The sequence below is a fragment of the Drosophila kikkawai genome, chromosome 3L (genome assembly GCF_030179895.1).
Source record: "Drosophila kikkawai strain 14028-0561.14 chromosome 3L, DkikHiC1v2, whole genome shotgun sequence".
NCBI lineage: Eukaryota > Metazoa > Arthropoda > Insecta > Diptera > Drosophilidae > Drosophila > Drosophila kikkawai.
In genome coordinates, this window is record NC_091730.1 from 3,616,782 (window position 1) to 3,629,822 (window position 13,041).

At 38.9% G+C, this 13,041-nt stretch overlaps 1 protein-coding gene across 1 annotated transcript; it reads right to left on the reverse strand.

Annotated features, from left to right (window-relative positions):
- Positions 1 to 826: 826 nt before the first annotated feature.
- On the reverse strand, positions 827 to 10,699 carry Crtc (CREB-regulated transcription coactivator). The gene is made up of 2 exons (XM_017162920.3): positions 9,618 to 10,699; positions 827 to 5,625 (listed from the first exon to the last, which is right to left on the reverse strand). The coding sequence occupies exon 2, from the start codon at positions 5,591 to 5,593 to the stop codon at positions 3,158 to 3,160; it is 2,436 nt and encodes an 811-aa protein (XP_017018409.1). The 5' UTR covers positions 5,594 to 5,625; positions 9,618 to 10,699; the 3' UTR covers positions 827 to 3,157.
- Positions 10,700 to 13,041: the final 2,342 nt, after the last annotated feature.

The following is a 13,041-nucleotide window of genomic DNA, read 5'->3' on the forward strand; positions in this document are numbered from 1 at the left end:
GCCAAGCTCTCCCCTTTTTCTCTCTAGCCAGCGGCACATGTGCAAATATGTACCAAGCTGCCTGGAATAGTAGTAGAATTCGAAAGAGGAGTATCGGAACAGCAATACTGGCCACCTTCCTCCAGTTATTCAATATTCCGCATTGAACTTTGACTACTAAAATTAGCACAAAATACAAAACACAAACTGCGTCGCGCTTATTAACAAAGACAGCAAAAACTACTCACACTCACACTTCTACCTCCCAGAGGGAAGAGAGTGTCAAGTCGGCGAGCAATTAACAAATGTGCTTTTTGATTACTATTTTTTTTTCTATAAATTTACATAATTTTACGTGCAATTATTCGCACAGCCAAGAAATGCAGTCGCCCACGTAAATGGAATTTTGGAACAACAGGTGGTTCTTGGTGGGGCATTCACTACACTGAGGAAAGTGCATGCGTAGGAAAGAATAATATTGTCTAAAAAATATTATTAAAATGCTAAATATTCTAAATATTCAATCGGGTATACAAATTTTAATTTTATATATTTATATATTCAAATACAAAAACTGTCACAGCTTAAACGACTCACCTGACGATGCTTGACAAGGAATACCATTACTATATACAATAAAAAAAACCTCTGAATGTAGTTCTAAAGATAGAAAACCCCTTTTCTCTTTAAAAAGTTATTTCATTTTTAAAAACTCCATTTTTTTTCTGGACTTTAAAATCAAATTTAAGATTTATTTGAAACAAATAACTGTGTTATTACATTGAATATAATCTTATGGCTTATTCTCCTCGGGTTTTCTTAATTTCTCACGCGGTTTTTTCTGCTGTTGTTGATGAACCGGTATTGGTTTTTTTTTTATATAAATGTAATTATATATTACATACACAATTACTTACTTCATATATCGTATATAATAATAATAGTATAATTTATAATTAGCATTTCTCTCTCACTTAACTAGTATTATTATAATTCTTCAAGTTCTTTTTTTTTGTTTTATTTACGTGTAGATTTTAACACAAAACAGCAGAGACAAATGTATATATATATTTTGCGCGTTTCCCACATAAATTACATCTTTAAATTACATTTATATTTTATATATATTTTTTTTTCGTCGTTTTTATATATTTTTTGTGTCGCTTGTAAAGTTTTCGCGTTGTTTTTACCTCGTCTCTCACTTTAAGTTTAGTTTATAACTAGAGTTACATCGATAATTAAAAAAAGGAAATCGTTTTGTTGGGAGGGGAGTGGGGGGGCGGAGGCTTTATTAGCAAAAACATGCTTCGTTACTAATATTAACCATTTATCTTGTAATATAATATGTATAAGTTCTCGAATTAAATAAAACATTATTTTCACTTTGCACTTTTAAAGCATTCTTTTAAATTTAAGTATTGTTAATTTTTCTCTTCCCATTTTGTTGTTGTTACATTTATTAAGTAGATTTAGACTCAATGATTTGTGTGTGGTTGTGGGTCTTCGTATTATTTATAAACAGTAAGTATTATATCAAGGGTTTCGGGTTCAGGTTCTCAGGATCGCCTTATCCTAGCTATTTCCATTCTCCTTATTGTTGGTTGCTGGCCATAAAGCTTTCTTTGATTTGACTCTCTTATGTTTATTTTGTTACTTTTAGTTTAATAAAAAAAGATTTTGGAAATAAAAAAGGATTTAAGTAGGTTTCTGGCGGTATTTATAGTGTGGTTCTTCGATAGTTAGGTGTTTGGAAAAGGAGTTCGATTTCGATTTGTTTTGGAAAAAACCTATCTACTATTGTGTTAAAGATTTTGTAGAAAAATTCCTTTAGTTTTATCAAGTTTTTTTGTTTTGCTTTTGAGTTCGATTTTGATTCTTGTTTCGTAAAATTTGTCGGAGCAGCAGTTGAGCTGCACTTGTGCCTGGACTATCCACTATATATATCTTTAGCTATATATGGTTATATACTCGTTTAATTTGTGATACTGCGTTTATGTTGAAGAATAAGGGTGTTGTCTCGAATCTGTACATTCATCTATCTATCGCTTTTTGTATTCGAAATGTGTGTGGGTTCTCTGAAGACTTTGACAGCACTTTACACTGAGGGGATCGGTTTCGATATCGGTTTATCTTAAACACTAGTAATTGCTTCGACGGCACATTGGGATTATATATGTATATTTAGAAGTAAGGTAAAGGGCGACTTGTTTTAATAATTAGCTAGCTATATTTTTCAGGATCGAAAAGAAAAAGAAAAACTAAAACAAACGAACCGAAATTGGGGTCTGTGACCTAGAGATAGATGGCATATTATTTCCCAGGGATTCTATGGCTCAATGGCGTTTCTCTATTCTCGGTTTTCTGTTTTTTTGTATAGAGAATATAATTTTGGTCGTTGGTCTAAGACACTTTTTGGTTTCAATTCTTTCTATCGCTCTCTTTTTCCCCTTTAAATATTATTTGTTTTCTTTTTTATATACAGAAATTAGATCTTAAATATGTGTGTAAAATTGTATGGTGACTTATGTGCGTAGTTAAGTAAAATCTGAGACTCGCTGTAAAAAGTTTTTCGCTTTCGTTCAGGGGGTGCTTTAGGGATTTCTTTTTTTACTTTTTTTTGTAAGGAGGAAAGAGGGTGTAAAAAGACACTCAAGTACACTTAGGGGTTAACAAATGTTTTTTGCTTTTTTTATATTTTTCTTGGTTTTTTTTTGTTTTTTTGTAAGAGCTAGCTACGAAAGCACGGACGATAACGAGATAACAATATACGGGGGGCCTGTGTTTTAACTTTCATTTTCAGCATGATTTTGCGGAAGTGAACTTTAGCTTTCGATTTTAATTTCTGGACATTAAGCTGAATGAATCATTTAGGGTCCCATTTTGGCTTCCGCTAACTTAAAAATGGAAATCTCACCTAAAAGAAGAAGTTGCGCACCTCTTCGTCTAGGTCACTGGAGTCGACCAGGTCATCCATTACCCCAGACACCAGCAGCTCCACCACTTCCAGCTCCTTCTTGTCCTTGTCGCTAACTGTTGCTGCTGCCTCTGCTGCCGCTTCAACTGTTGTTGCTGCCGCTGCCTCAACTGTTGCCGGTTGGTCATCCGATCCTAGCAGCTCCTGGTAGGTATCCTCCAGCAGCACACCGCTCTCAATGGCCGCAACAGCCTCCTCATAGTATCAGTTGAGGTCGCGTCGAAAACTATCCTCGATATTGGGATCAGCAATCATAATGGGATTCTGGTCGGAGAGCATCTGCAGACCGGCCACATCCATTTGGCCCAGATCCAGGTCCAGGTTATCGAAGATTTCACGCGAAAAGTCCGCATTGGAGGAGTAATCACTAAAGATAATCGAGGGTATATTCGCTGTGGTCGGCGTGTGACTCTGCGAGGATCCCTGATGATGATGGTGGAGTTGTTGCTGCTGCTGTTGATGGTGGTTCATCACCACATTGTTGGAGTTGGAGCAGGCATTGTGACTCACTGGCGAGCTGCTCGAGAGCGGCGAGTTCCCATGGTGCGGCGAATGCATGGGCGAATGATGCGGAGAATGATGCAGTGATAAGGATAATTGCTGCTGCTGATGAAGCTGCTGTTGTTGTTGCTGCTGCTGATGATGATGATGATGCTGGTGGTGCTGCTGCTGGTGATGATGATGTTGCTGTTGCGGCGATCCTTGTGCCGACATGGGTATAGGCAGCGGTGAACTGGGACATCCTAAAGGTGAGGGAATAGGCGATGCTGTGATACCCAAAGGATCACCGCCACCCGAGTTCGCACCACCACCACTACTGCTACTATTATTGTTCCCCGCTCCATTCAGATTTGTGCTGCCATTGTGCGTCGATCCCACCACGCCGTTGCTCAGCCCGTTGTTGTTCAGGTTGCTCACCTGACCGCGTCGCATATTATTGTTGTTCCCACTCGCTTCTGGACTGCCGCTCAGCTCGCCAAAGTCCAGCAGCTCCTGTTGCTTGTTGTTGTAACCGTTGGTCAGGCCACCACCGCCATTGCTACCAGAGCCACCGTTTCCATCGGCGCCACTCAGCTCATCAAAGTCCAGGGCCACATAGTTATTGGCAAAGCCCTGCTGCTCGGGAGAGGAATTGCTATCGCCCAGCGAGAAGATCTCAAACTGATTGTGAAACGAGGTATTCAGACTGTTGTAGGAGGCATCGAACTGGTGCGCCTGCTGCTGCTGCTGTGCCTGTTGCTGCTGCTGTTGTTGTGCCTGTTGCTGTTGCTGCTGGCGTATTGGACTAGCCGGAGCACTCGAGTGCAGATCCGTGGCCGAGACACTGCTAAGCAGGCCGGGCGAGGAACGCGGACTAGGCGGATTCGGTGGCTGGCGGTAATCGGTGGCATTGTGCGGTCCCAATGTGGGCAGCGGGTTAAATGTGGAGCCCGCCGCCTGCGTAGTGGCCAGATTGGTAAAGGACAGGTGCGGCGAACTGCTGGGTTGCTGCTGCTGCTGTTGTGTGTTGCTGGTGGGCGAGTGCTGCTGCTGGTGATAAGGTGACCCGGGACCGGCTCCTCCTCCCCCCGCCGGACTAAACGGACTGGGCGATTGATCCCTTTCGCGACGATGATTGTGCGGTGACATGACGGGCGATAGAGTTTGCTGCAATTGCTGTTGTTGCTGCTGCTGTTGTTGTTGTTGCTGAGGTTGCTGTTGCTGCTGTTGTGGTGCATAATTCTGCAGCGCTGTGAGATCGGGCAGGGAGCCGGTATTGGCATAACTAGCCTGATCCTGCAGCGGTCGGAACAGCGAGTTTGGGAATTTGGCGTTATTGTATGACGTTGTGTGCTGCTGCTGCTGTTGTTGCTGTTGCTGCTGGTGTTGTTGCAGCTGCTGCTGCTGTTGGTGCTGTTGCTGCTGCTGCATTTGGAGTTGCTGGTGCAGCTGATGCTGCTGCTGCATCTGTTGTTGCTGTTGCTGGAGCTGCTGCAACTGCAACTGATGTGGCTGAAGCAGCGGTGACTTCCTGCGCTGCGCCTGCGGACTAAAGCTCCTGCCTATCGCATGGTGCGGCGAGTGAGATCGTTGCTGGACCGGCTGCTGATGCTGCTGCTGTTGCTGCTGGTAGTAGTCCGTGTTGAAGCCCGCCTCCGCCACGCTTTGATGCAGGGCCGAGTCTGAGCTGGAGCGACGCCACAAGCTGTCCGCTGTGGGCGGTCCAAGAAGATGCGGATTGGGTTGGCCATTGTCCAAAGTCTGCTGCGTGCTGCTGTTGCCATACGGCGAGCGATCTTGTTTGCGCTCTGAGGGTCTCCTCATGGGTCCCACACCCACGCTGCGTCCACGGGACTCGCGATAGGCGGTTGGGGAACCACCACCACCGCCTGCTACGCCATCTGGCGAGGCACCGCCTCCACTGGCTCCGCTGCCAGACCCACTGCCGCCACCGCCGCCTGAACCGTTGCCCGCTCCTGGCGAGGCTTGGCTCACCTCCTGACCGCCACCCAGACACTCTAGGATCTTCTGGTTAGCCGGCGGTTCGTCTCTCTTTGTGGCATATACTTCCTTCATGATCCGCTCGAATTCCGCAGTGCCCTCCGCCTGCTTCTGCTTTTGCAGCGCAATCTTTTCACTGAACTTGCGCGGATTGGCCATTGTGGAGGATGTGTTGTGTCTGCAGGAGGAAGCTGTTTAAATATATTTAATAATATAATTAATATTTAGAAAATAAGATTAAGATTAAGAGTTTAAAGAGGGGTTTGGGGTATCGTTTTGCTTTTGCTTCCAGGTTTTTAGGTAAAAAGAAAATAGTGGAGATTGGAAAATCTATATTGTGAGTTTCTAATTTAATTAGCAAGTTGTTGAGACTTTTCTTTGTTGGCACATTTTTATATTTATTAGTTACTAGGCGGGAAGTTATTTAACTTTATTTTATTAAATAAAAGTTAAGCTAGTTTAAATGTAAAAAAGTAATCACTATATCATGATATTTCATAAAAAAAATACCTGCCTACTAATGTAAAACCTTAAAATATGTCACAAAACGTAGGTATTCCCACTCTATTCTCCTCAACCCCTGACAAAGTGAAGTCGCCAATCTGTTGCCATAAGCTCTCCCGTTGCCCATCTCAAGGCATTTCCGCTCCCTGGTCCGCCGCACACCTTTTATACCCCCACCATTATCTGCCGCAGCAGAAAGGGCATGGAAATGTTTTGTCAGGGGGAGGCCAACCATCCCAACCATCCCAGTAGTACCTCAGTTACCTTCCCCATTTGTGTGTGTGCGTGTGTGTTGCCTTCTTGTTTTATCAATTTGTCAGCCGCTCGCTCGGGCTTGCTGCTGATAAGCCAGATACAGATACAAAACAGTTGCCGTCGCCTGTCCGAGTCGGAGAATTCTCATTTCGCATTCGGATTCCCAGTCAGAGTCCCATTCCCATTCGCGTTCCCTTTCCCACATTGCGATTCCGATTTGGGTTCGGATCTAGATACGCTGTGCGTAGTAATGTTTGCCCGGTTGGTTGTCGCTTTCAATGCCATTGCATAACGAGTGTCATATGTACGAACATGTGTACATATGCGATATATATCTCGCCGACTGTTCAAAAAGGGCGGGAAAAAAAGTATAGCGACGGCGACCAGGGCAAACAACAAGTTTTTATGGGTCTTTGAAACGGACTCTTTCTCTTACTGCTCTGTCTCTGGGTTTCTGTTTGGGTTCAGTCGTTGCACTCAAAGAAAAAAGCTAGTTAACCTGAGATATAACATAGCATTATCCCTTCTTATCGGGGGTTTGCTTAATAAAACTGGGAACATTAATAAATTTATACAAATTAAGACACAGATTTGACTTCAATTCGATTATCATCAGTTAGTTATTTAGTTTATTGCAATATTTAAAGGTTTTAAAGTTCATTTTATAGAGAAATCTTTTAAATCTATATAAGTTCTTTAATAATTAACCAAAATTTATAAGATCTTTTTTGAAAATATTCTTTTGAAAACGTTCCCTTTAGTTTGCTTTTTTCTACAAGTGTTCTCTGGGTTCTGTTTGGGTTTGGGGTTCAGTCAATAGGTTCTTGAGAAGGGGGATTTCTTGAGTCGGTTTTTTTTTTTTGCCACCTGCAGCTGCATTATGCAAATGCCGCGAATTGCGTAGCAAACGAAATAATCTTTTTTTTTTGTTTTGTTTTTGCCTTGCATTAATTTATTCCGGTTCCGTGGCAGTGCAAAGTTGAAGCTTTCGGGCTTGTTTTTGTTTTTTTTTCCCCTTATACATGAAGGGCATTTTTCTTTTTGTAACAACTTTTGGCCACGCTCTCACTAAAAAAAATATTAAAGAGACGCTGTGCGGATTATGCTCCAAATATTCGAATCATCGACTTGGGCTTGGCCCCTAGACTAAAACCATAAACCAGTTCCGCAGCTTGGCGACAACTTTTCGATCAGTTTGGAACGCTGATCGCTCACAAAAAAGATGATGATGATGATGATGAGATACGAGATGCGAGATACTCGTATGATGATGCGTTGACAAAGGCCCCAAAAAAAAGGTGGGCAAAGATCGCTAAAACAGCAAACTAAGCAAATCTAACACTCGACTTTAAACACAAATCAGAAATCGGTCTTTATCTTTAGCAAAGACATAAGAAATATGGGTTGCCGGATGGGTTATAGTTCTTATCAAATAGAAAACCATATGTACATACAGTTAAAGAAATTGTACTCGTTATATTTTAAACAAAAAAACTATTCCGAAGTGGAATAAATTATTACAATAATTTTTATAAATTATCTAAATATTTTATATATATATTTAAATAAGAGATCAAAGATATTTTTGGAATTATTACTTTTAAATCTTAAGTACCAAAGTCTAAGCTTATTTAGTTATTGATAAAAAGCTTTCCATATTTTTAGAATTTTATGGTGAAGCATTTTTAAGTATTTTTGGCGATTGTATTTGGTTTGATAAGGCTTTAGCGTTTATAACTTTATAATAACTGAATATTTATTTTTTCACAAATTTATAAATCGCTGACAAACTCTATAGAAATGTTGAAAATGTTGGGAATTTTCATAGTCATTAAAAAACAAGGAATTCCCAAACCGCCAAATCAACTATTTCCCCAAGTTCCCACAGCACCTAGTTCAAGCTCATTATATCAAAACCATTAGCTAAGTTAACCTTATTGATTTCTTGGTCATCGATATAAAAAAGAATAGCTCAATTAAATCGATTAAGGTTGTTCCATACAGGTTGTAGCCTTATTTTCTCAGCTGTTTTCAACGCATAATTTTCCCCAAGACAGGGGAATCTGACTGAAGTTCTGTTACAATTCATCAATACAATTATTTACTCGAGACTTTCTTAGAACTCATAGCGTTAGAAAAATTTGTTGGTTATAAGCACAAAAAAAAAGATACTAAATTGTTTGTATATTGTTGTGGACGTGTTAATTCTAGCTAAATGCTGACACATCTTAGATACGGGAATCTTTACCTTACTTTATATTGAGTGTGAAAACATCGCATAGTAATTTATTTACTTGATAAGGTTTGCAATAAGTAACTTTTTTTAAAAAAGTTTTTAACTTTACAAACTTTTTTTAATATATAATTCAATTTAAACTAAGCTTAATTGTGTCGTCTAAAGTTTCTTTAAGATTGTTAATTTCTTCTCAATTATTTGCTTAATTTATAAAGCCTCCTTAAGCTATAGTTCCAATAAATCTATCCTTTTACAGGCAGTTTGTATTCTTTGTCAATTACCCAAATGGGTTCCTTAATTCACATTCAAATGAGTCTCTCGCCCAGTCACGCATCGCAGCCATCTCTCTGGCAAGCTCTATTTGATGAGTAATTCCCCCACCTGATATCGGAAGTGTAAGACCCATTATGGCTTAAAGGCAATGCAGCAGGTGAAAAATGATGGTAGAATCTGGCGGGGATTTGGAATGCGGCTCACATTTTTCGACACACTGCCGGCAATTGTGGCCATAAAAAGGCGGAGCACGCCTCAAAAACTAAACAAAGGTAGGTATTAATAATTTTATTTACTGGGGAGTGTGGGGTACAATCTTTTGGGGGAGGGTTGGCTATGTGCCCCGAGCGGAAATATTCCCACGAATCGATAATGAAATTTAATAAATATTTAAAATGGTATATATTGGTAATATTCAAAGAATAAATTTGTCAAATGAGAAGAGATTTGGAATAAATTTGTATGAGAAAGCCAGAAAGGGTACGTGCTTGCTTATAATTCTCAACTAATTATTCATAACCTTATACTAAATAATGACCTGTGGCTTTGTTATTGCATTACATTAAGATGTACGTTCTTTGAAATAAGTTATAGATCTTAAAATACTATTTTAACTATTTAATAAAAATTATATAAAGAAAAATATTCCCCTTTAAAAAAATCCTGCTTCCGCCCCTGCATTACTGCGTCTTCCTTTATCGGCAACTCTCTTCTGCTCCTGGGAAAAGCTTATCAGCCTGACTTTTTGGAATTTTTGAATAATTTCCGATGTTTGTTTATTTATCGCAACAGTTGCAAAAAAAAAGGGAGGGGGCAAGGGGGGAAAACATTGGCAGAATTGCGTGCAAAGCAAAGAGGCGGCAAAAACAAAACGAACTTGCGGGAGGGTGGGAAAGGGTGGATGGGTTTACTTACAACAAAAATTCCTTTGCTCTCTCACTCTCTCTCTGAATGTTGCTCCCGCTCTCGGCTTGCTTGATTAAAATCTCGTATAGAAGAATTTAATTTTTTGGCGCTTTTTTGTTGCTGTTGTTGGTTGCCGCTTGCCTTTTGCGTTTTTTGCGTCGCCTGATAAAACCAGATTTTGATTTTGAGTCGGCGGCAGTTGTGTGATTAAATCCGAAATTATTTTAACAACTGATGTTTTTTTTTTCTTTCTGTTGTTGTTTGCTCGCTCTTACACACCGACACAAACACACGCACACACCTGCACACGCGCACGCACACTCGGGCAGGGACAGGTTTATTGTTTTAACGCAGAACTGCGACGTTGTTTTTTATTTTTTATTCTAAACTTTTTTTTTTGTGTGGTTACCGCATGAAGTGAAAAACTTTTGTTGCGCCTTTGACCTCTTTTTCACACGCACACACACAGTCGCAAATACACACACACACGGCTCCCAATTGGGATTACAGCACGCAGCAGCAGCAACAGCAGCGGCGGCGGCTGGGGCTGGGGTGGCTGGGGCGGCCGTTTCTATATTGCATTTCCTTGATTTCTATATATTCTTTGCTCCGATTTTTTGGCTTTTGTTTTTCACACTCACCAACACACTCGCAGGCACACAGCCGCAGAGAGGCAGCAGAATTCTTATAAGCACACACACACAGGCACACAAATAGGCACGCGGGCGGGCGTGCGGGGGGAGCCACAGAGATTGGGAGATTTTACAGTTTTTTACACTTCTTTTATTATTATTATTATCGTTTTCGCGTTTTTTAGTTATTTCTATTATTGCTTCTGCTTCTGCTGCTGCCGTCCTTCTTCTTCTTCGCTCATCTTCGACGTACTGCTGCTGGCGTTTTTCTTTTCACGTTTCTGTTACGTTGCCCGCGTTTAGCGCAAGCTTGCCTTTGTCGCGTGTTTCGTCCCCGAATTGCGCTTTGCGTTTTTCACGGTTTTTTGCACGTTTGTTTTGTTATTTTTCCACTTTTGCACACAGAAATGATAAATAAAAATAATACTCGATTTCAGTGACACTACTCGATCAAATGCAATATCGAATAAAACAATCGAGTGAACCATCGATTGTTATTCGTAGTTCAATAGTGTTGAACAACGCCACCTGCTATTCAGACACAAGATGGCGGCAGGTTGAAAGAGACCTCTAGCGGAAGTAAACAGACATTTAAAAAATTGAACGTTATTTTTGAAAAGTAAATTTTTACGATTTATTTAATTCTTAAAACTCAACTATGTATTGAATGAAATCGAAATGTGCAGTGTAGTTTTCTAAGCAACTATGTTTAAATATTTACATTGTTATTATTGTTTTATTTAATAAATTACGGCTTAAATATTTTAAATTTTAAGTTAAAATTAATACCTCTTTGTGTTTTATTTGTGCTTTTATTATTCTAATAAAAAATTATATTCTTAAATCTATTATGTTAATATAATTTGATACGCATTTTCCCGAAAACTGTTACCTAAAATCCATTAAAGGAATTATCCAACGTTTATTGACCTGCCGTTTTTCTTATGAAAAAGTTGTTTGTACATAGAAACCAAAGGGGTGAGCGAAAAATCCGATTAAAGCCCCCCCCACGCGCCACCCGCTAATTCATTTCAATAATTGAGCACCTTTTCGACTGCCTTTCGACTGGCCGCTTTTTCATTGCGGAAAAATGTGGTAGAAGGCGGACACGAACGGAACGGGAAAGGGCTCTATTAGTTCTGACATTCATTTGACAGTTTGACGAATGAATTATGTACACAAAAGGGGCACAAATATTTATGAAAGAAATGGATAAAATGCGGGAAAATATGGTGAAAGAAAGTGAAGTAATAGAAAAGGGTACACTATGGAAATTAAGGAATATTTATTGTTACTAATTAAAATTGTATGTACATTTTTCTTGACTATTGAATAATTTTAAGGGTAAGTATTTAATAACACATAGTACATTCATCTACTAAACACTCACCATCATTATTTTTATGAGTGTAGGAAAATGGAAAATGGTTAAATGGTTTCAAAACATTTCTATTTACAATTATTTGATTACTTCTTTGTTTTTTAGACTGCCTTTTGATGTATAATCAAAAGGCAGTCTAATTTTTGTTTTTAAAAGTAAAGTATAAAAAACAAAGAAGTAATCAAAACTTTACCCTTAAAATATATTTTTTTCCAAGTGCACTAAAACCTTAAAGTGGACAAGAAAACACGGAAAAGTGGTCAAAAGAAAATTGAGGGGTAAAAAAAAAAGAAATATACAGAGCGATTTCTATCGCTTGCACACAATTTAGCTCCGTTTCTTTTCCAACTTCTTGGCCTTCTTCATGGCCTTCTCTGGGCCTGGCTTCCACTTTTTCCCCATTTCTCCTTGTCGGTCCCTTAAATGTCTTCGTAACCCCGAGGCCGCCAATTTGCTTCCAATTCCTTGCTTCAAGTGTCTGCAAAATACGAAAATTTTCGCAGTAAAGAGAAAAATAAGGGAAAAGGGCAAGGGAGAGAGAGCGAATGGGAAAGAAAGAGCGCGAGCTAGCAAAGATTCGTATCGAGGAAAACAATTTTAAATGGCGCACACAAAATGCCGGAAACCAGACACAAAATGTTAACGGAAAGGGAAACAGACGTTTACATACACACACAGGCACACCAATTGCTATTTGAATGTGTTAGTTGATGCAATTTAAATGCCACTAAAAAGTTATAAGGAAATATATTATAATTTGATTTGTTTTAGGTTCTGAAGGGATTTCAGAAATGTTATTTTGTTTATTAGATTGTTTCATAAATGATATTTAATAACTTGTAACCAATTGAAATTGTTGTCCAGTGTGGGTTAATCCTCATTTTCTGCTAGAACTAGTTGGGAATTATAAAGACATTTTTTTGTACTTATGTATAACATTTTTTTAAATTTTATTAAAAACTGGATTTCTTTGTTTTTAAAACATTTAAAAAGCTTTAATAAAGTTAAATATAAATATCATAATTGTTTTAAATATTTGATATTATTAATTTATATTATAATTATTTTTTTTATATTATATTATTAAGTAAACTCTATACCTTGGTTACTTTTCTCTAATTAAACTAAATTACCCAAACCTAAAGCACAAGTTCATTGTGATTTAATTCCATTACAAAACCTATCCAATTACACTATTTCCAATTTGTTAATGACTGCCCTTAGGTAAACAGATTTTATTACCTATTTTTCGTTAGCAAGTACCACCATTATCAATGTTATTTTCGTCTGATGAGCAATCGAAACCAAGCGCAGCAACAATCTCAATGAGTGGGCGCTGTTTAATTAGACAAACAGCTCTTCACATTTAACGCATATTAATTTTCAACTACGCTATATTATTACCGAACTTTGCCTCCAG

Excerpts from the sequence above, each read along its gene's own strand:
- Crtc (XM_017162920.3), bottom strand. The coding sequence starts at position 5,593 with ATGGCCAATCCGCGCAAGTTCAGTGAAAAGATTGCGCTGCAAAAGCAG.